The 23,140-nt window shown below is 37.5% G+C and overlaps 1 protein-coding gene across 2 annotated transcripts in view; it reads right to left on the minus strand.

Annotated features, from left to right (window-relative positions):
- Positions 1 to 23,140, minus strand: part of SBF2 (SET binding factor 2) — a 509,481-nt gene that overhangs the window by 237,577 nt on the left and 248,764 nt on the right. For both annotated transcript variants that reach the window (XM_036762802.1, XM_036762803.1), the window contains exons 7-13: positions 22,615 to 22,747; positions 22,238 to 22,346; positions 20,738 to 20,851; positions 18,661 to 18,738; positions 17,634 to 17,747; positions 15,084 to 15,212; positions 12,888 to 12,986 (exon numbers count right to left, since the gene is read on the minus strand). In XM_036762802.1, the coding sequence (XP_036618697.1) occupies positions 12,888 to 12,986; positions 15,084 to 15,212; positions 17,634 to 17,747; positions 18,661 to 18,738; positions 20,738 to 20,851; positions 22,238 to 22,346; positions 22,615 to 22,747 (776 nt within the window). The remainder of the gene's footprint in view (positions 1 to 12,887; positions 12,987 to 15,083; positions 15,213 to 17,633; positions 17,748 to 18,660; positions 18,739 to 20,737; positions 20,852 to 22,237; positions 22,347 to 22,614; positions 22,748 to 23,140) is intronic.

Consider the following 23,140-nt stretch of genomic DNA (forward strand, 5'->3'; position numbering starts at 1 on the left):
TGGTGGTTGTTTGTTCCCCTGAACTAGCTAACTGTAATCTGTATTTGGCCTGTCTGTTGATGCTTGCCTCTTTGCTCCCCTGAACTAAGTGAATGCTAACTGAATGTTGGCGTTTTCTCCTGAACTAGATGAATGTTGTCTGTATGCTAACTGAATACTGATTAAAGAAATTAAAGAAAGATTAAAGAAAGCTGGTCAACCCCTTCACCGTGCTTTCCTTGTTTAAGCAGATAAAAAGAACCTGTGCTTTTCCGGCTTGCCCAGCAGCCTCCTGGGTGCCAGCTGTGGGGGGATCTTACGCCCCCACAGAAGCTGCTAGCTGGATTGTTAATACATAAACTTAACTCTTCTCAGCAATGTAAGGATCTAAGACAACTGAATGCTGATGGAAGCATGCTATTTGTTCTCCTTTTCTTTTGCTGTTTTGTTTTATTTCTTCTTTCTCTTGGTTCCTCCCATTAGTTCTAATTCTTCTTTACATTATGACTAATGTGAAAACATGTTTAATATGAATGTATAAATAGAGCCTATATCAGATTACACACTGTCTAGGGGAAGGGGGAGAAAAGGGAAGGGGAAGAAAATTCAAAACTCAAAATTTTTATGGAAATGACCATTGAAAACTAAAAATAAATTAATTAGTTATAAAGAAAATAATTAAATAAAATTATACACAAAAGTTAGCACTATATATGAAAAGGGTAGTGTTGGTATTATTGTGTTAATATAATATAAACTTAAACAAGCAGTATATAATATAAATTCAGGAATTTATATGCAGTACCTGTTTTAAGCTTTTTGTATATTGAAATGCTCATCTTTGTAGAAGTCTGTAAAGTTCATTAAAAACAAAGTTTTTAGGGGCAGCTAGGTGGTGCAGTGAGTAGAGCACCAGCCCTGGAGTCAGGAAGGACCTGAGTTCAAATGTGACCTCAGACACTTGACACACTTACTAGCTGTGTGACCTCGGGCAAGTCACTTAACCCCAATTGCCCTGCCTGCCCCCTGCAAAACAAACAAACAACCAAAACAAAAACAAAGTTTTTAAACTAAAAAAAAAAAGAAAAAGAATTTGGTCATATAATCAACTTTGTACTCACAAAACCAACTTCATAAACGCACCCAGGGGAGCTGCGCATTGCACCAAAATCAATTTATGTTATCTTAATTATATCAAAGATAGGTTCTGTACCTCCAGACTGAAATTTCCCTTGAAATTTAGCTTTTGAAAATTAGCTTTAGTTTCCTGTCATTGCTCAGAAGGATTAGCACTTGGACAGGCCCTCAGACAGAAAGTAACAGGGCAAGGAAGTTTTCATCACACAATAAGGCACAGAAGGCTCAAAAGGGCTTAGGTCCACTATCCAAAGGTCAACAGTTCAAAATGTTCTTTATTTTCCATCTTTTGGCACTACTATGATGCTACATTCTTACAGTCATTTTTGGCTTTGCCTTTTCTAGTAATGCTGAATTTTGAACATTTGTTAAAATCTGATGTTTAATTCTTTCTTCATTATATCATTAAAACCTAGATGTTTTTCTAATTTCCTTCTCTTAGCAGAAACAAAATAAAACAAACAAAAAAAACCCCACCTCATTCAAACTTTCTTTGGTCAATTACCTTATTATCTATTAAAGCCTTTCAGCCTCCTTCTACTTTCAATCTTAACTCTATGGTTATTAACCATAAACATGATGATAAGAGATGAAAGAGAAATCAATTCCTAATGCTGGGGAATCTGATGGGATATAGCAGGATTTTGAAACTTTCAAACTAAACAGGCTTCGTCATCTGACCAACAAGATGGAGACACTTTCTCTGATCATCATGACCTCTCAAACCTCTCTAAAATAAGAATTATGCACAAGATATAGAGCAGTATCAGTTTTCTTCATGGTCTTGGATACCAAGAAACCTAATAAAGGTACAATCCAATGAACTAAGAGCAGAGAAGGCTAATCCCTAATGGTTTTACTCGGCATCCCTTCCCAGTGGCAATTCACTCTGGAAGGGCTATATAAGCTGATCCACTACTCTGCAATAGAACTAAACTCTTCTTCTTCCTCCCTTCACAGTCCAAGAACTAAAAGTTTGTTCTGGCTGGGACTGCAATGTGACAATTCTGTGTGGTGCAATAGTGCTCTGCCAGAGAATTAGGGTACAGTGTATGTGGGTCCAACTGGCTTGAAAAAAAGAGGTGGAATGACATCTAGCTGAGGCCAATTCTTTTCCACCAGAAGCCATGTTGGACAGAGATTGAGTCCTGTGAAAGTGAATCCCCCAGCATGGGAGCAAGATGGGACAACTTTTATGTTCAGCCCCCAGGGAAACCATCATCAAAGAGAAATGTGTCAGAAAATGAGCAATAGGGAAGTATAAGGAAAGAGAAAGACTGAAATTATAAAAGATCTAAGGAAGAAGAAAACTCAATTAAAGACCTTAAGCACAAACAGATAAACCAAGAAGGAAATATGGCCCCCTGATCATTAAAACAAATGCAAAAATTTATGACTAAATGTTGCAAGACACAGGAAAATGAATTCACACCTGATGACACAGAGGCCTCTGTGGATTCCCACGAGAGCATGGAACCATAGCAAGATACTCCTGAATGGTTTAAAAAAGCAATAAGAATTATGAAATGGAATTGATGGTTTGCACAGGAGAAATAGTTGGTAAAATAGAAAAACTTGAATTCATGGTGTCAAACATCACCAAAGAAATATAAAAGAGAACAAGTGGTTGGAAATACAGTGACATAAAAGATAATCAGGAAGAAAAAAAGTAAAAAACAATCACATTAAAAGAAAATAAGATCTCTATGCAAGCAAAGCATATTGATCTAGAAGACAGGATCTGTAGAGATAATTTAAGGATTATATGTCACCCAGAAGAACAGAAAAGTTAAAAAACCTGAATAACACAATACAAGAAATAGTATAATAAAATTGTCTAGACCAGAGGTAGGAGAACTTGTGGCAGGTTCCCCCACCTCTGGTCTAGAATTTCTGAACACAGAAAATAAACCTCCAATTGAAAGAATCCACAGATTGTCTACAGAAAAGAAACAACAGCAACAACAAACCTATGCTGGCAAGCTCTAAGATACATAGCAGTCAAATTTGTTGTGTTTGTCCTTGAACAGGACCATGACATTAGGGAAATGATGACATGACTTGCAGTTGACTTTGATTTGAGTGAGGAAAGGCTAGTTAAATTTAACAATTCTAATGATAAATAAAAAATTCTTCAAGTGATCAAAAAAACCCCTTTAATTATAAAAGAAAGAAAATTAATTTGAATAATATTAGACTGAATACTAGACTGAATTCAACAGAAACTGCAAGAGGGAATAAATCCAAAGAACAAAGGAGCTCAAGATTCAAACCAAGGTAATATATCCTGTAAAGCTGAGCTTAGTTATTAAAGAGAAAAGATAAATGTTCAATTAAAAAGAGACATCTGAAGCACTCCTACAAAGAAAAACAGATTTGAGAAGAAAATTTTAACAGGCTAAAGAGTGAAGGGAAGGAAAGTTGATAGCATGGGTATGAAACTACATATAAGGTAGGACCTGGTTCATCTTAGACTTTTTTTTAATTTTGATTTTTTTAACACTTTTATCTTTAAATTTTGAATTCCAAATTCTCTCCCTCCCTCCCGATAACCTCCACCACCCACTAAGAAGACAAGCAATATAATATCAATTATACATGTGAAACCATGCAAAACATTTTTGTGTTAAGTCATAATTTTTTTTAAAAAAAAATAGTGATTTTTAAAAAAGGAAGAAAAAAAGTGAGAAAATTATACTTCAGTTTGCGCTCAAAGTTCATCTGTTCTCTCTTTGGAGGTGGATAGCATATTTTCATCAGGAGTCCTTTGGAATTGTCTTGGGCCATTGTATTGATCAGAGTAGCCAAATCTTTCACAGATGATCATCATTAGAACACTGCTGTTACAGTACATAATGATCTCCTAGTTTTTCTCACTTCACTTTGCATCAGTGCATATAGGTCTTGCCAGGTTTTTCCAAAGCCACCCCCCTTGTCATTTCTTACAGCACAATAGTACTCCATCACAATTATATGCCACAACTTTTTCCATTTCCAATTCTTTGACACCAGAAAAAGAGCTGCTATAAATAGTTTTGTACATATAGGTGCTTTGCCTTTTCCTTTGATCTCTTCGGAATACAGACCTAGGTCAAAGAGTATGCACAGTTTTATAGCCTTTTGGGCATAGTTCCAAATTGTTCTCCAGAATGGAGATCAGTTCACTACTCCAACAATTCATTAGTATACCTATTTTTCCTTCACTCCTGTCATTTCTGATAGGTGTGAGGTACCTCAGAGTTGTTTTAAATTGCATTTCTCTAATAGATAGTGATTTAGGGCATTTTTCACATGATTATATGTAACTTTGATTTCTTTTTCTGAAAACTGTTTATATTCTTTGACCATCTCTCAACTGGGGAATGGCTCTTATTTTTAAAAATTTGACTCAGTTCTAAGCTCTACATATTTGATAAATGAGACTTATCAGAGAAATGCTGTAAAATTTTGTATATTAATTCATTGTGACATTTTTAGCATAATGTATTTTCCTTGATTATCTCTTTTAATTATATTGTATTTTGCTTTTGCTTTATCTGAGATCATGATTGCTAACTTTGCCTTATTTTCAACTTCAGCTGAAGAATATTAGATTCTGTTCCAGTCCTGTATTTCAACTTTGAATGTACCTCTGTTTCAACTATGTCTCTCATAAAAAACATATTGTTGGATTCCAGTTTCTAATCAATTCTGCTGTTTCCATTTTATGAGTGAGCTCATCCCATTCAAACTCAGTTATAATTATTGTATATTTTCTTCCATTCCATTTCTTTGGTTTCTTCTTTTTATTTTTTAATCCTGACCCTTCTCAAAAGTCTATCTCGTTCCTAACCATTGCCTCCTTCATCCACCCTCCCTTTTATCACCTTCCCCACTTATTTCCCTATTGGGTAAGTTACATATCTGTACACAACTAAGTGTAAATGTAAATTCATCCTTTCATGCACCAGTTCCAATGACAATGAGGTTGAAGCATTGTCTGCCACTCCTCCTATCTTCCCTTCCTTTGTAAAAGCTCTTCCTTGCATGCCTCTTTTATGTGAGAAAATCTTCTGCATTTTACCTCTCCCCCCTTCTCCCAGTACATCCTTCTTTCTCACTCCTTAATATTTTTTGGAAATCATTCCAACCTTATTGATTTATACCCATGCCCTCTATGTAAACTCCTTCTACCTGCCCTAATAAAGAAAAAACTTCTTAGAAGTTACATCTATCATGTTACATCTATCATCTTCCCATAGAAGAAGGTAAACAAATTAACTTGATTGAGTCCTTTTATGATTACTTTTTCATGTTTACCTTTATATGGTTCTCTTGATACGTGTTTGAATGTCAAATTTTCTAATCTGCTCTGGTCTTTTCATTAGGACTGCTTAAAAGTCTTCTATTTCATTAAATATCCTTTATTTTTCTTCTGAAGGATCATACTCAGTTTTGCTGGATAGGTGATCCTTGGTTGTAATCCTAGCTCCTTTGCCTTCTGGAATGTCATAATCAAAGGCCTCTGCTCCTTTAAGGTAGAAACTATTAAATCCTGTGTTAGCCTGACTCTGGCTCCCTGAAATTTGAATTATTTCTTTCTGGCTGCTTCCTAGATTTTCTTCTTGACCTGCAAGGAAATTGGCTATAGTATTCCTGGGAGTTTTAATTTTGGGATCTCTTTCAGGAGATAAGGGGATTCTTTCAATTTCTACTTTTTCTAAGATATGAGTATAGTTTCCTTGATAATTTCTTGAAATATGATGTCTAGGCTCTTTCTCTCTGATGATGACTTTCAGGTAGTGAAATAATTCAAGTTATCTCTCCTCAATTTATTTTCCAAGTCAGTTGTTTTTTCTGGTGAGATAGTTCACATTTTCTACTTTTTCATTCTTTTGATTTTGTTTTACCATTATATACATATTACATCACCCCCCAATACATGTTAAAACAATTTTTAACATTTTTTTAAAGTTTTGAGTTCCAAATCCTATCCTTCCTTCCCTCCCTCACTCCCTCTCTCCCTAAGATAGTAAGCAATTAGATATAGGTAATACATATGCAATTATGTAAAACATTTCCACATTACTCATTTTGTACAAGAAGACTAGAATAAAAGAATGAAAGAAAGTGAAAAATAGCATGCTTCAGTCTGCATTTAAACAATATCAAACCTTTCTCTGGAGGTAGATTGTATGCTTCATCATTAGTCCTTTGGAATTGTCTTGGATCATTGTATTGCTGAGAATATCTAAGTCACTCAGAGTTGATCATCAAACAATATTGCTATTACTGTGTACAACATTCTCCTGGTTCTGTTCACTTCACTACGCAGCAGCTCATGTAAGTCTTTCCAGGTTTTTCTTAGGTCATTCTGCTCATCATTTCCTAGGTGATATGATCCTTAGAGAGGTATAGTCTCTAGGCTCTCCTAATCTCTGCTCTGGTCTTTACCTAGAAAGGGCACTTGGTCCCCTGCAGCCACAAGTACTAGTACTCCTCTTTCCTTTGGAATTGTGACCAGGGCCTCTGCTCCCTTATGACCAACCACCAGCACTCTTCTCCACCCTGGAACTGGGACACAGAACTGAAAATGGGCAATGGAGCTGCCAATCAGCACCAGCCAGCAAAGAGTGCCCTGTCATCTCTTTCTGACCTGCTGTCTGATCCACTTACCATCTCTGGGGGTGAGAGCTCCTAACGCTGCCACTGCCACTGCAGTCCCTGTTGTGGACTCCACCCCAGTGTAACAGATTTCTCCTGCTGACTCCCTTTTCAAAATTTTTATTTTTGGAATAATACTTTATTTTTTCCTCAATTACATACAAAACCAATTTTTAACATTCATTTAAAAGTTTTTTTAAGTTCCAAACTCTCACCCTCCCATTCCCCTACTCCTTACTTTAGAGAGCAAGCGATTTGAGGTAGATTACACATCTGCAATCATGTAAAACATATTTCTGTTTAGTCATGTTCAGGGAGAAAAAAAGATAAAAAATAAAGAAAGCGAAAAATAGTATGCTTCGATCTGCATTCAGACTCCATCAGTTCTTTCTCTGCAGGCAGATGGCACTTTTTATCATGAGTCCTTTGGAACTGACTTGGATCAACATATTGCTGAGGATAACAAGTCATTCACAGCTGATCATCATTCAACTGTTACTGTGTACAATGTTCTCCTGGTTCTGCTCACTTCACTCTGCATCAGTTCTTGTTAAATCAAGGTTTTTCTGGAAGCATCCTGCTCATCATTTCTTACAGCACACTAGTATTCCATCACAATCATATGCCACAACTTGATCAGTCATTCCCTAATTGATGGGCATCCCCTCAATTTCCAATTTTTTGCCCCCACAAAAAGACCTGCTATAAATACCTGCCCCGTTTTAAAAATCTCTTTTTGATATAGATCTAGTAGTGGTAATGCTAGGTTAAAGGGTATGCACAGACCTATAGCTTTCTAGGCATAATTCCAAATTGTCTCCAAAAAGACTTGGTCGGTTCACAACTCCACCAACAGTATTTTAATGTCTCAATTTTCCCATACGCCCTCCACATTTTTCATTTTCCTTTTCTCTCATATTAGCCAATCTGATAGGTGTGAGGTGGTGCCTCAGTGTTGTTTTAATTTACATTTCTCTAATCAATAGTGATTTAGGGCACTGTTTTTGTACATCTATAGTTAGCTTTGATTTCTTCATCTGAAAACTGCCTGTTCATATCCTTTGACCATTTATCAACTGGGAAATGACTTATATTCTTGTAAATTTGACTCAGTTCTCTTGAGAAATGAGGCCTTTTCAGAGAAACTTGCTGTAAAAATTGTATCCCAGATTTCTGATTTGCTCTTGGCTGCATTTGATTTGTTTGTGCAAATCCTTTTAAATTTAACATAATCAAAATTATCCATTTTACATCTCATAAGTTCACTATTACTTTTTTGGTCATAAATTCTTCCCTTTTCCATAGATCTGAGAGGTAAACTATTTTATGCTCCCCTAATTTGCTTATGGTATCATCCTTTATGTCTAAATCAAATCCCCATTTTGACCCTAAGCTGGTAAACAGTGTGAGATGTTCGTCAATACCTAGTTTCTGCTAACCTGTTTTCCAATCTTCCCATCAGTTTTTGTCAAGTAGTAAGTTCTTGTCCGAAAAGCTTGGATCTTTGGGTTTATCAAATGCTAGATTACTGTGTTCATTTACTACTGTGTATTGGGCACCTAATCTATTCCACTGATCCATCACTCTATTTCTTAGCCAGTACCTGATTGCTTTGATGATTACCATTTTATAACACAGTTTGAGATCTGGTATTGCTAAGCTTCCTTAACATTTTTTTTTCATTAATTCCCTTAATATTTTTGACCTCTTAGTCTTCCTGATAATTACTGTTATTGTTTTTTCTAGCTATAAAATACTTTTTTGGTAGTGTCTATTTCCTCCTGTAACTCACTTAACTTTTCCTTTAAGAATTTGGATGTTATACCATTTGGTGCATATATGTATGTTTAGTATAGCTATTATTTCACTGTCTATGGTACCTTTTAGCAAAATGTAGTTTCCCTGCTTATCTTTTCCAATTCGATCTATTTTTGCTCTTGCTTTGTCTGAGATCATCATTGCTTCCCCTGATTTTTTTTCAGCTGAAGCATAAGAGATTCTCCTCCATTCCTTTACATTTACCCTGTATGTTTCTTGTAAACAACATATTGTAGGATTCTGGTTTTTAATCCACTCTGTTATCCACTTCAGTTTTATGGATATGTTCATCCAATTCACATTCATAGTTATGATTACTGTGTATTTCCCTCCATCCAGCTTTCCCCAGTTTATCCTTTTCTCTCTCTTTTTTTATTCTGTCCCTCCTCATAAATGCTTTGCTTCTGACCACCAACTCCCCCCCACTCTATCCTCCCTTCTATCAGTCCCTTACCCTTTCTCTTAACCCCCTCCCCTTCTATTTCCTTTAGGGTAAGATAGAGTTCTATACCTGAGTGTGTATGTTATTCTCTCTTTGAGCCAATTCCAATGAGAACAAGATTCAAGAGTTGTCCACCACCCACCCGATCTTCCCCTTCACTGTAAAAGCTCTTTTTGCCTCTTTTATTTATACCATTCTACCTCTCCCTTCCCCCTTCTCTCAGTGTATCCCTCTTTCTCTCCCTTTAATTTTATTTTTTTTTTTGGATATCATCCCATCACATTCAACTCATACCCAAGCCCTCTATGTACATTCCTTCTAACTGCACTAATAAAGAAAAGGTTCTTACGAGTTCTAAGTATCATCTTCCCATGTAGGATATAAACAGTTTAATCTTATCAAGTCCCTTATAATTTCTTTCCTGTTTACCCTTTTATGCTTCTCTTGAGTCTTGTGTTTGAATGTCAAATTTTCTGTTCCGCTGGTTTTTTCATCAGGAATGCTTGAAAGTTTTCTATTTCATGAAATGTCCATTTCCCGTCCTGCCACCCCCCCACCCCTGGCCAAAGATTATACTGTTTTGTTGGGTATATGGTTCTTGGTTGTAACCCTAGATCCTCTGCCTTCTAGAACAGGGCTGTCAAACTGTAGGTTTTTATTGAAACAACAGACAATATATTTTGACTTGCCATTTTCGTGAGAGCTCTGCAGTAGCTCAGCTTCATCTACTAAAGCATTTATATAAATTTCTATGCTTGTAGGTGGGCTGTATAAATTGCACTGGGGACCACATTTTGGACAGCTCTGTTCTAGAATTTCAAGCCCTCTGATCCTTTAATATAGAAGCTGCTAAATCTTGTGTTATGCTGACTGTGGCACCATGATGCTTGAACTGTTTTTTTTTTTTTCTGTTTGCTTACAATATTTTCTTCTTGACCTGAAGCTCTGGAATTTGGCTATAATATTCCTGGGAGTTTTCATTTTGTAATCTCTTTCAAGAGATGATTGGTGGATTCTTTTGATTTCTATTTTATTCTCTGGTTCTAGGATATCGGAGCAGTTTTCATCGATAATTTCTTGAAATATGATGCCTACACTCTTTTTTTTTTTTTTTTGGATCATGGCTTTCAGGTAGTCCAATAATTCTTAAATTATCTCTCCTTTATCTATTTTCCATAGCAGTTGTTTTTCCAGTGAGATATCTCACAATTTCTTCCATTTTTTCATTCTTTGCATTTTGTTTTATTGTTTCTTGATTTCTCCTGGAGTCATTAGCTTCTACTTGCCCAATTCTAATTTTTAAGGAATTATTTTCTTCAGTGAGCTTTTGTACTTCCTTTTCCATTTGGCCAATTTGACTTTTTAAGGAGTTCTTTTCTACAGTGAATTTTTGGACCTCTTTTTCCAGTTGGCCAATTCTTTTTAAGGAATCCTTTCCTTCAGTGGATTTTTGTGACTCTTTTACCATCTGGCCAACTCTATTTTTTTAAGGTGTTATTTTCTTCAGTGTTTTTTTTTTTTGTGCCTCCTTTACTGAGCTGCTGACTCTTTCTCATATCACTTTTGTTTCTTTTCTCTACTTTTCCTCTGCTTCCTTTATTTGATTTTAAAAATCCTTTCTGAGCTTTTCCATGGCTTGAGACCAATTCACAACTTTTCTTTGAGGCTTTGTACACCGCTGCTCTGGTTTCATTTTCTGAGTCTGTGATTTGATCCTCCCAGTCACCATGGTGACTTTGTATGGTCAGGTTCTTTTTTGATGTTTGCTCATTTTGCAGCCTTTATCTTGACTATTAACTACATTAAAGTTGGGCTCTCCTCCCAGGGTGGAGAGGGCACTGCCCCAGGCTTCAGGTTTTTCATGCTACTGTGTTCAGAGCTAGTCCTGGGGGGGGTCTGTAAGTTTCAGTTCTTCCAGGGTGAGGAGATGTGTGGTCAATACTCTCATGGTCTGTGAGCAACCACAAGCATTCTTTTCCACCCTGGGAGTGTAACCAGCGTCTCTTTCTAGTCCTCCTCCTCACCCTGGGACTATGACCCAGGACCACATGGGCAATGCAACAGAGTCTTGCACCCTATGCCAGCAAAGGGTCTCCTATAATCTCCTTCTGACAAGTTTTCTGACCCCCTTATAATCTGTGGGCTGAGAGCTCTGGAAGCCATTGTACCTAATTCTGTCACCCCCAAGGTCTGCTGGTGGCTTGTAAGAGTGCTGCCTATACTGGATTGTGTTCTACTCCCACCCCAGTAAGACAGACCTTTCTTGTTGACCTTCTACATTATCTTGGGCTAGAAAATTGTTTCATCCTGTTCTTTTGTTGGTTTTCCCACTTCAGAATTCATTTTGAGGCATTATTTTTGTTTGGAGGGGAATTCAGGAGAGCTCAGGAGAGTCCTTGCCTTTACTCTGCCATCCTGGCTCTGCCCCACTCCTGCCAACTTATTAAGTATTCTTAGGCTGGAAAAATGTTTCACCCTGACATTTTGTTGGTTCTGCCACTCCAAAATTTGATTTGAGGTATTATTTTAAAGTTGTTTGGAAGGGAATGTTGGGAGAGTTCAGCTGTTTGGCTGCCCCTAATCCATTATCTTGGCTCCACCCACCTCATCTGTTTAGTTTAAATTTTTTTTCCCTTCTCTTATCTCTGGGGAGAGATATAGGAAGGTATACATTGGTAAATGTTGGTAATGTAAAAATAAGACATCAATAAAATTTTTAAATGTACCGTATTTTTTAAAAACATATTAAATTAAAAAGAATAACCAGGATCTTCTACACCTGCATCAATTATCCATTACTTAAGCCCTGCTGGTAACCACGATTCCCTTTATCTAAGTCTGGCCTAGGACCAGTCCTGCCTAGATGCCAGATGCCATACAGCTTAAGACAGATTAAGAAACTCTCCCAGTCATCTCTCCTCTCTTACTCACATTTCCTCCTATATCGTTCTAGAAATCCTGGCACATACCTATACTGGAAGCCTAAATAGCAACCAACTAACTGATTTTCATCATGTTGACATCCAACTTGACACCCAACTTTTGAGAATATAATTTTCATCATGTTAAATATCTCTTTATGTCATATATTTCTTTGAAATTCAGATGGCAGAGCACTTTAGAGCAAGCTGTCTGACTAAACCTGTTACAATGAAAACCCTATATTTTGTATAGTAGCCCCTACATCGAAGAGCTACGCTAAAACTAGAACATCTCAAAGACCATAATAAAGAAATTCAAGACTATAGTAGTATATGAAATGAACAACATTTACTCTCAAAATGATGATCACTAGTGGGTTTAAAAAGCTACTACTTATATAGCAGTTTTAACCCACCAAAGAATTCCTGAAGTAGACATAGGGCTGCCCAAACATTAAAGGAGCTGAACGTATGCTGGAGGGAAGGCATGGCAGGAGGCATTTGTTGGTAGATAGGATGATCGATGAATTACCAAAAACAGCAATAAAAGGAAAAAAAAAAGCTAAGTCTACATTAATGTGGTTATGGCTCCAAAATGAGTTCGATACCTATGTAATGTGCATACTCAATACTCTCTCAGGAAAAGCGAAAACACAGATCAAATCCACTTAAGTACAATAGAGACAAAGGGCAAACTAAAGGGTTTTAACTAGGAGTTTTCATAATGCTGTGATTGACAGGAAAATGAGTCTAAAAAATGTGAGCTATTTCAGTGTAGGTTGTAGAGTACCATCTGTAAAACCATGCAATTTATAGTCCCACAGCTTTAAACCAGAGCAAAAAGATTATCACCAGGAGGCTGCTTTTCAATTTTGTACACAATAAATCACCCCATTTGTTACCGTTAACATTCCTGACTTGACTAAATTGACGTGAATATAACTTACGTTTTTGAATAGCTGCTCTGCAAGTTCTCTGATATGCTTTATCATTTTCAAAGGGTTACTCTCTTCAACTTTAATTCGCTCCACTTCAAAGGCTACCAACTGAGGAAACAAAAGCCAATGACCCAATTTCAACACACAACATCTATTTGCTACATTATTAAAATGTACAAAAATTTCATATTATTTACAAATTTAAATGCAAGCATAAAGCTATGATGCTAAAAGCCTACCCCACTTTGTATTGTGGTTGTTATTCAGGCTTTGGTCATTCTCTAATGATGTAGAATATTGCTTCCTGTTAAAGATATTTCTGGGGCCCACAGGAGCCTTGCCTATCCCCAAACTGACAAGACTGGTAACACTTAGAATTTAAAAGGTCTAAACATTTCCCCAATATGTGAAGATTTTCATTAACCCTCAAAATCTTCCAGAAAAACAGTATAACATCTTATAATTCTCATCTCTTCTCCTCCAAACTATGGCCATTCAAAATTAAATTTGTACTTATTTTAGAAACTGGTGAGAGGCATGTTTTGGATCTCCTCAGCGAGAAATAAATCCTCCCTCTTAGGAACTTCATAAAACTTTAGCCCTTGTTCAGTTTTGCCCTCTACTTCATATTATATTAACATATCACATTTATTTGTATACATCTCTCATTTCCTCTCTACCAGATCTAAGTTCTTTAAAGGAAGGACCTGTTTTATTTCTCTTTGCATTTCCATTCACTGCCTAGTGTATAGCCTGTATATAACAGGTATACAATAGATATGGGCTGTACTGAATTATAAACAGGAAGCTAAAGCCTAGGGAGATTCAGGGACTTGCCCCAGTCATACCGGCAGCAAGGGACAGATATCTGAGCCTGGCTCAAAGCTTTGCCCTGGACCATGATGGGTCAAAGTCATGGGAAGACAAATGAGAATCACTAGTAAACCACGAGACCTCCCACAAAGAGGAGGGGGCTGCTTCAGGAGGCAGGGGGCTTCTGGATGACCATTTGTCACATGCCTGGTGGCTGATTTTCTCTTCCAAGGATGGATGGGCTGCTGAGCTTTCCTCCAACTCTAAAGTTATGATTCTCATCCATATCTTCCCAAAGAATCGTCTAAGGAATCCATCCAATGTACCTGAGGCTGCTCTCTGGATCTCCTAGTATAGTGGGGATCCTGATATCAAACAGTGTTATGATGATGTACTGGGTCTGTTGCAAGTTACCATTTAAGAGATAAACCTGGAGCCTGAGAGAGGATCTATCCTTTCATTTAGGGCTCCCCAGTAGCTCTTAGAGGAATGAGCTCGATAAGAAAGAACTGAATGCATTGTAGCTATTGCTGAATAACAAACAAGGGTGCCGCGTAGATGAACCTAAGATCTTCCAGCTTAGGAGATTCCACCTAGAAGTTTGTTGGTTACATACCAATTACATACCAATATGTAATTTCACTCCAAAAAGGCTGGTAACATCATCACTTTATTATGACCTTCTAAATCAAAAGTTCTGGTCATGTATTAAAATTGCTCTAAAATTTAAAGCAAAATTATACCAAATAATTTTAAATTTTTATTTATTTTTATGAAAAATCATTAGTCCCAATGGCAACATGTGTCTATTGCTCCTAATACATACTTCATTACTAAACAGTCATATAAACTCCCCAGATAATTAAAATGAAAATAAATTAAATTATGCTCAAGATGTATAGTAAAAACTCTTCAGGGTTTATGATTTTGTTTTATCTAGATCTGTGATTTCATTGGTGTAGGAATCTACCTCCACCCACGCAGATTAGAAGCTGCTCTGCAATTTATAGTCAGAAGAAAGGCCAGATGACTTGGTCACATAACCAGCAGGTATCAAGTTGGGGTTTTAACCCAGGGTTTCCTGACTGAGGCAGCTTTATATTTACTGTGTCATATACTTCCTTCTCAAGATACTGAATAATTTTTTTAATTTACTTACAGCAATTATTTTTACTAGACTGAAGATTTTAGAAAAAAATCCCCTTTTCACCTGTTATACTCATTCTGTAAAAAAATATGACATATTAGATCAGGGGCTCTTAACCATTTTTGTATCACAGACCCCTTTGGAAATCTGGTGAAGTCTATGAACCCCTTCTCAGAACAATGGTTTTAAAAAAAATTCCTAATTGAATGGGGAATCTGTGGACCTCAGGTTAAGACAATTCATACCTCATCAAAGAGATCACAGGATCTGTATGGAGGTCCTCTGTCTGACACAAAGCCTGCAAATGCCATTCCATTAAGCACTTTAATGAGGAAATCGTTTTCAACCAAACCACGCTGTCCTAAGAAAGCTGTCTGTAGAATAAAAAATATGAAATGGAGAGACCAATTAATAACTTCCTAAGGTACACATGGACAAAATGTAAATATAAAATAAAGAACAAAACTATCAAATTTCTTCAATTCATGAGAAAGCACTACCATTTTAAAGAACATTTGATAGGGTTGCTACACATTATGTTGTGATCCCCAAAATGCTATTTCAGAGGCAGTGTGGTATTGTGGAAGAACACTGGACTCAAAGTTAGAAGAACCTGACATGGCCATTTACTAGCTAGGTGATTAAAGGCAAGTCCTTTTATAAAATATAGTTTCACCAAATGCCACCCATAGGGCAGACCAGCCAGACTAGCTGGAGTAGCCAGGCCCCCTGAGGGAGAGACAGGAGGCAGCAGAGGCCAGGTGAATCAAATAACCACCACCACCCTGACCACTGTCTCCCTTCACCCCCTGATGGACCCAGCATGGGACCCACTCCAAAGCCTTAGGAAACAGCAGGGCTTCCAGCCTAGTGCCCTCAGTCATCATCCTGAGCAGCAATCCCTGAAAGATGCACCTTAAGGCCCAGTCACAGCTACTGAAGGCCCTGAAAAGAAAGTTCTTGCCACCAAAATCCTTGGTATTGTCAAAAGGTTCACCATCAAAAACTGATATGATTTTATCAGTAGAAATGTCATGAAAGAAGCGGCATTACCATCTGCATTGCCGCTTGAACCTAAGGTCTGTGAGACCTTTCCATCTCACCTGCCCCTGAAACCTTCATAAATGTCACCTCCATTAGAATATAATCTCTTTGAGAGCAGCAGGGACTTTCTTGCCTTTCTATTTGTATCCCCAGCACTGAGCACAGCATTTCCCACATAGTAAATGCTTAATAAATGATTCATTCAGTAATCCTGCAAAATGGGGAACATACCAGCTGAACCATTCTCTGGCACGTTTGTTATAAGGATCCAAAAAGATAAAAAGTATGATGGCTTTTGTGGCACTGTTCAAGGACACAGTGTTTTTAAGAGGAAAACACCTTAGTGACACGAAAATGCTACAGAATGTGAGCTATGATTATTTGAAATAAAATACCAAATGAAAAAAAAATTGTACTATGATTAAAAATGGAAACATGGTTATTAAAAATTAGGACTGGATAATATCCATGAAAAGGAAGTAAGTCCTGACCATTGCAGAGGTCTGATAACTTTGGAGCACACTAAGGCATGGAATGACAACACGTCCGAGCTGATGGGGTTGCAGGGATCACGGCTAAGATAGAGATGAGGATCCTTGTGACACAACCTGCCACACAAGGCTGCTGAAAGCACTGAATGGGGTGAAGTCCATAAATGCCTTCTAAATCATAATGGCTATGTAACTATTACTGAATTTTTTTGGTATTAACATCTGTGGGGTCCAAAATTGTGCAATCTGCAAGAAAAACCACCGAGGCAGAGCTCCAGGCCAACAGCACTTTATTAAAGGGTCTGTGGTTCCCTCTACTGAAGCGGACCTCAGATCTTCCTCATGATCTGAGATGCCTCCTTTCCACAGGGCCTTATTTTTGTGGGGCTTGATACCCAAACACACAAAAGAGGCACAGTAAAATACAAAATCTCATTGGTTGATAGACCTTGATTTTGACCCTCTAGGAGGGCCAGAAATGATGCATCTGGGTGTGTGTATGTGGGGGGGGGGGGGTGTCACAAGATGGGTAAGGCAAAGGTCATCTCCAATGATTAAGTGGTCATAAGATGTTCACCTTCTCATGTCAGATCAGAGAGGGTAGTCCAGAAGTACAAATTGGGAGACTTTACTTATTATGCTACCCAGGCATGGACATAAAATTTGAGCAAAACAGGGTAGAGGTACCTTTGGCAGCATTCTTATGGGTGCCCAAGTGAGTTTCATAACTGGCAAACAAGTGGTTCTGAATGCTGGATTAAAGTTTAAGGCCTACTACAAAGGCCTACTATAAGGACTTATTTTACCTAATTATCTCTGTATGACTTATATAAAATACGTATTGGTACATGTTTTTCCTGTACTGATTGTTAGATGACTGACTAAATATATATTACTAGATGAGTATATGACTAATAATTGCTAATAATCATTGCCCCTTATAGAATCACACTGAACTGATTAATACTGATTGAATGGAGTAGGAGTACAAATGAATCATTTCCCACACATCACGGTCCAAACTCTCTTGTTCTACAGAAGAGGAAGCTGTGGTCCAGAGAATCACTTAACCAAGATCACAAGTAGCCAATGGCAGAAGTATGAGAACTCAAGTCCACTTGATTTGTGGTCAAATATCCTCACTATATTGTACTGCCTGTTTCTTGTATTATCTTACATTTAACTGTCCCCTGGTTATCTCTAAAAGGGGAGCAATTCACTTTCTTTTCACAGGCTGAAAGGTTTGTTAATGTTAGTTACCTTATGAAAGTGTATGACTGGCTCTGCATGGATTCTGATAAGCTGTAGGCAAGACCTGTAGCCTTGGAAAAGCTGTGCAAATAATCTAAGGAAAACTGCCCGCACCTCTTTATCCTGAAAACAAAAAGGGAGAAACGTTAGGGTTTATTGGAACAACAAAAAAAGAGAATCAACGAGTGGGAAGGGACCTGGGAATCATCCGGTCTCCTCTGCCACCCATGCAGGGTTCCCCATGTAGCAGCTCTAAGAGGTGGTTTAGTCTCTGCTCAGCATTTCCAAGATGGCAACTCACAGTCCGGAGAGATAGCCCCTCCTTCCATTCTGGTTCCCGGCATCTTCCACCCACTGATTATACCTCCATTCTCCATTAAACAGAAGCTCCATCATTCTTTCCCTTGTCTCTGGGCTAAAGGAATACCCCTCTTCCTTCAACTTGTATCCAATAACAACACTAAAAACTTCCAATCCTAAATTAATTCTAGAAATAAAAAGTATATTATATCTAAAAAACTGAGAGATTCTGTCAAAGTTCCTCTATGAAATGACTAACTTCTCCTATGTTAATGAAGTGATGACCAAGACTCTTTTTTGGTAAATTACATTTTCATAATCATGGAATTTTTAAAAATAGTATTTTATTTTCCCCCACATTTAAGTTTTAAGGTCCAAATTCTATCCTACCCTCACCTCCCCCGTTCCTGAGACAGTAAACAATCTGATACAATTATATATGTGCAATAATCATGGGAATTTTAGAACTAGCAGAGATCTTAGATATTTATCTAGAGAAAGCAACTGAGGCTTAAAAATAACATGCCAAAAATCACAACCCAACCTATTATAGCCATTGGTCAGGGCTTCTGACTCCTAGGCTAGTGTTTTTCTTCTAGCTGCCCTGTGAGAGAACACTGTGATGGTTATCTGGTTGAAATTAAGGGAGGTGAGATCATAATTCCTTAAATATTTTCAAGAAAAAGTATCTTTTAAAAATTATCACAAAAAAATTAAAATTAAAAGATAAACTTACTAGCATTTTTGAGTGTGATAGAGCTGTCCGTGGTGGAGGAAATGCATAATCTGCCACTTCTAGATCTGGGTGCAAAATCTAAAATAAATATATTTTAATAAACAAATAGTCCCAATACTGTGGAAATAGTTTTCTGTATACAGAGAAAATAATGAAATTTCATCAATAGGCACCATCTTGCTAGCTGAGAAGTCTTCAAAATTTAACAAGAGCTGAGTCACTCAGACGACTCACACAAAACCTTTGCCCCTTTGGGCACAGTGATTACCTGTTTCAGAAACTGAAATAATTAGCAAAGATGATAAAGGATGATAATCCATTTGACATGAAGGATAAATGAATAATCAAGCTCTCTAAGCTCTGTTAAGATGTCCTCAACCATTTTGGAGAGCAATCTGGAATTATGTTCAAAGAGTTATTAAACTACCCTTTGACCTAGCAATACCACTACTTGGTCTATTTCCAAAGATGATCAGGGATAAAGGAAAATAACCTATATGTTCTAAAATGTTTATAGTAGCTTTCTCTGTGGTGGCAAAGAACTGGAAATTGTAGGGATGACCATCAAGTGGAGAATGGCTGAACAAGTTGTGATATATGATTGTGATGAAATATTACTGTGCTATAAGAAACGGTAAGCTGGTTGATGTTAGAAAAACATGGAAAGCCTTGCAGAAAATAATGAACAGTGAAATGAGCATAACCAAGAGAACAAGAACAACTTTGAGTGAATAAAATAATTCTATTATAAATACCCAAATCAACTATAAAGGACATAACATGAAAGATGCTATTTGCATCCAAAGAAAGAACTGATAAACAGAAGTACATAGAGAATAATTTTACATACACATACCTATTTGTGTCTAATGGTAGCCATCTCTAGGGTGAGGGAGAAGAGAACCTACACTTGACAAATACAGCTAAGAAAACTGACACAAAATAAGAGCACATTTACATAGTGCTTTACGATTGGGGGAAAAAAAATCAAAATCCATCACCTAGCATTTCTTAAATGCCAGGCACTGTGATGGATGCTGGGAACATCAAGACAAAAATACAACAGACCCTGTCCCCTGCCCAAGGATGTCACACCTGATTGAGGGAGAAGACATGCACACAGAGGTGCAGACATAAGGCAGAGAAGTCATTTTTTTCAAGTGTGGGTGGAGAGGAGCCCCATGCACTGGAGGGATCAGGATAGTCTTCATGGAGAAGGTAATGCTGGAGCTGAGCTGGGAAGAAAAATAGAAGTTCTCTGAGGTGAAACAGAAGAAGGGTCCTGCAGGCAGGAGAGACAGCTGAGGCAAAGGCACAGAAGGAGGAGATGGACTGGCAAAGGGGATGACAGAAAGAATGCCATTGTGACTATGTGACAGAAGGGGATGGAGGGCAGGTGTATACAATAAGGCTAGGAGGCAAAGTTGGAGCCAGGCTGTGAAGAGAATTAAATGTTAAAGAGAGGAGCCTACACTGGACTCTGGAGCCCCGAGAGCTTATAGAGTACAGAAAAAACACGGTGGGCCTTGTGCTTGAGGCAGCTGTATGGATAGTCAGTTGGAGAGGAGAGAGACTGAGGCAGGAAGACAAAGTAGACAGCCTCTGCAAGAATCCAGGGGAGAAGTGCCTAGGGCTGGACGAGGATGTGAACAGAGAAAATTGCCAGGTACGAGAAAAACTGTGGAGATTGAAATGACAAGACTCGGCAACAGACTGGATGTGCTGGGTGAGGAGTGTTTACATACAGGATATTATCTGATTTGATCCCCACAGTATTCCTGTGAGGTATATGTGATTATTATCCTTGCTGACAGATGGGGAACCTATGGTTCAGAAAGAAGTGGTTTGCTTGGGATCACAGTAAGGGTCTGAGGCTGGACTTGTATCCAGGTATCCCAAAGAGCAATTCTAGCCACTGTGGCATGTTGTGTTACACAATTATTCACCTACTAATATTAATTCAGAATCTGGAAGCCATAGTGTTCAACCAAAGAGGTATCCAATGCCATTACCTTCCCAACTATTTGATTTCTGCACTGATTTTGCAAACAAAATCACCATTAAAAATATAACATACCAGAGAAAGGGCCGTTTGTGTCTGATGTAACAGTGGTTCTGGGAGTGGAGACAGGTGAATACATTCAGGGATTTTAATAGTGCCTCCATCCAAATCAGCAATGATTACATCTAACTGGAGGAAACAAAAACAAACCCAAACTGAAACTGATCAGATGTTAATGTAAAAATATAAATTCATGTACTAGAAAATTTATTCAATTGGACTTCATTATTCAAGATTACTAATCAATTAGACCAATATCCTGGATATCCTGCTAATAAGCACATGGAGCAGTATAAATGAGATAGAAAAGGAATCTATTTACCTAATTAAGAAAACAGAATTTTCAAGTATTTTAGGTTAACATTAATCAAACTGGTATTTTGATAACCTCATGTAAAGATACTCCACAAAAGTCCTACTCTGGAGTCTCACTGTAGCATGGTAAGGACCCTGGATTCTTGAGGGCTATGCTAACAGAGTCCAAGGTTCTGCAGGTTCACCCAAGCCAGAAAGATGTAGGGTACAGTACTAGAGACAAGATGTATGCACCACTCAATGACCAGCCAGGCTCCTTGCAGTCTCTATTGGTGGAGGGAGTACTTGCATTGATGAGATTGTGGATCCAGTGAAGTATCAAAGAATAAGTTTCATTATTAGTTTTTCCTCCACATTCGAGCCTATCAAAATCTTTCTGAATTTTCATTTCTAAAACATTGATTAGTCTTCCTAGTTTTTTTGCCACCTGCTTTTATAATTGCATCATTTACAAACTTAATATGAAAGTTACATCTTGAAAGGAAATCTTTGTTGATCAAAGATAAAGCTTTAAATTTGGCTCTTTCTGTTGTATAGTTTCACAAAGAACTTTTAAGATAAAGATGGTACGAGGGCCCTTTTCCAGCAAGAAAGTCTTGACAGAACCTTCGAAATCCCGGAAAGATGCAAAATAGGAGTTGAGCTACTTTCTCTCTGTTATCTGCTATTGCTACTCCGTCTCCGTTAATATCACTTGCAAGATTCAATCAAATCACTATTTCCTGACAAATAGTAATGACTTCCAATGAAGACAGGCAGGCGTCTCTTCTCAGGCGGGGAGGCGACAAGCGCATACAAAGTGTTCACTACGTCCTAGGGTTTGTGCATTAGAGTAAGTAAGCTTTAGGAAGTTAGCCAAGGAACTTCAAATCCATCTTTCTTGATGGATCTAATGGAGGTTGTGATCTTTACTCAAATGTGATATAGATAACAAGATATCAATTTTATTATACCATAAACTTATTCTATGAGAGAAGAAATTACTTAAATTAATAGACTTATTTCCAGTAGAACTGATTCTAGTTGGTGTAAGGCAATAGAGTTATAAGTTCAAGTGGATCCTAGCGTCCTTTCTTATCACTTTTTTATTGAGAATTAAACTTAGGAACGCCCTAACACTACATTAAAGGTATCGCTGAAAACAAATAGATACGGCATAATATTTTAATAACAATAGTAATTGTAAAAGTGAATACTTACAAGTTCATGGACTTCAGTACGAAAGATAGAATGAACTCCAATAATGAAAGGTGTTGGTGAACTCAGAACTTCCAATAATTGAGCCGGAAGAATAGGGATATAAGGATAACTAGGAATAATATTTGAAAAATCACATTAAGTATATTTTCTTTTTCACTTTGTGTATATTTTTCTTTATAATTTCTCCAAAGTGGCCTAGAATTTTCAGTGACAGTGATCAAAATTATGAGTCAGTTTGTTGCATAACCTTTAGTGAGACACATGTAAGTGGTTCAGATTTAATTATACCATTTAGCTGAACTCCCTTCACAGACTTTATAGTCAGTAAGAATATATAAACTGAGAATAAATTTTGGGGCCAGTTAATACAAGCTCACCTATATTTAAGAGGAAACATTAAAGACTCTAGTGCTCTGCAAGCATCACTAAGTCTCTGGAAACTGGTGGAATGAAAGAGAACCTTGTTTTCTGTGAGTACGGCACAAAAGAGGCTGAGGACATTTTGGATTCCTGAAAAGAGAAGAACGCAGTTTTACCACATGCACGTACATACCTCAAACACATTACCACTAAAGAACAGAGAGATTAAAATGACAAGAAGGAGAGATCAGTGCTCTTGGAATCATTGTGGGAAAATATGTAGTACAGCTGTAAGTGGCAGAAAGCCAATGAATCTGCTGCTTTTTTCAAATGGTCAGTTGGGTTTGTCTATATCCTTCAAATCAGCATAACAGTCATTATTTTGTTATAGTCTGGATACTCTCTATTATGCTTTCTGGAACTTAATTTCCACAATCCAGCATATGTTTCTGAATAGTGATAACCAATGTTACTAAAAAAAAAGTACATGAAAATAATGATGCTTCCTTCTTTAGAGGCCTGGGGTATTGGCAGATTAAATGA

This window comes from Trichosurus vulpecula, chromosome 6 (genome assembly GCF_011100635.1).
Source record: "Trichosurus vulpecula isolate mTriVul1 chromosome 6, mTriVul1.pri, whole genome shotgun sequence".
Classification (NCBI taxonomy): Eukaryota; Metazoa; Chordata; class Mammalia; order Diprotodontia; family Phalangeridae; genus Trichosurus; species Trichosurus vulpecula.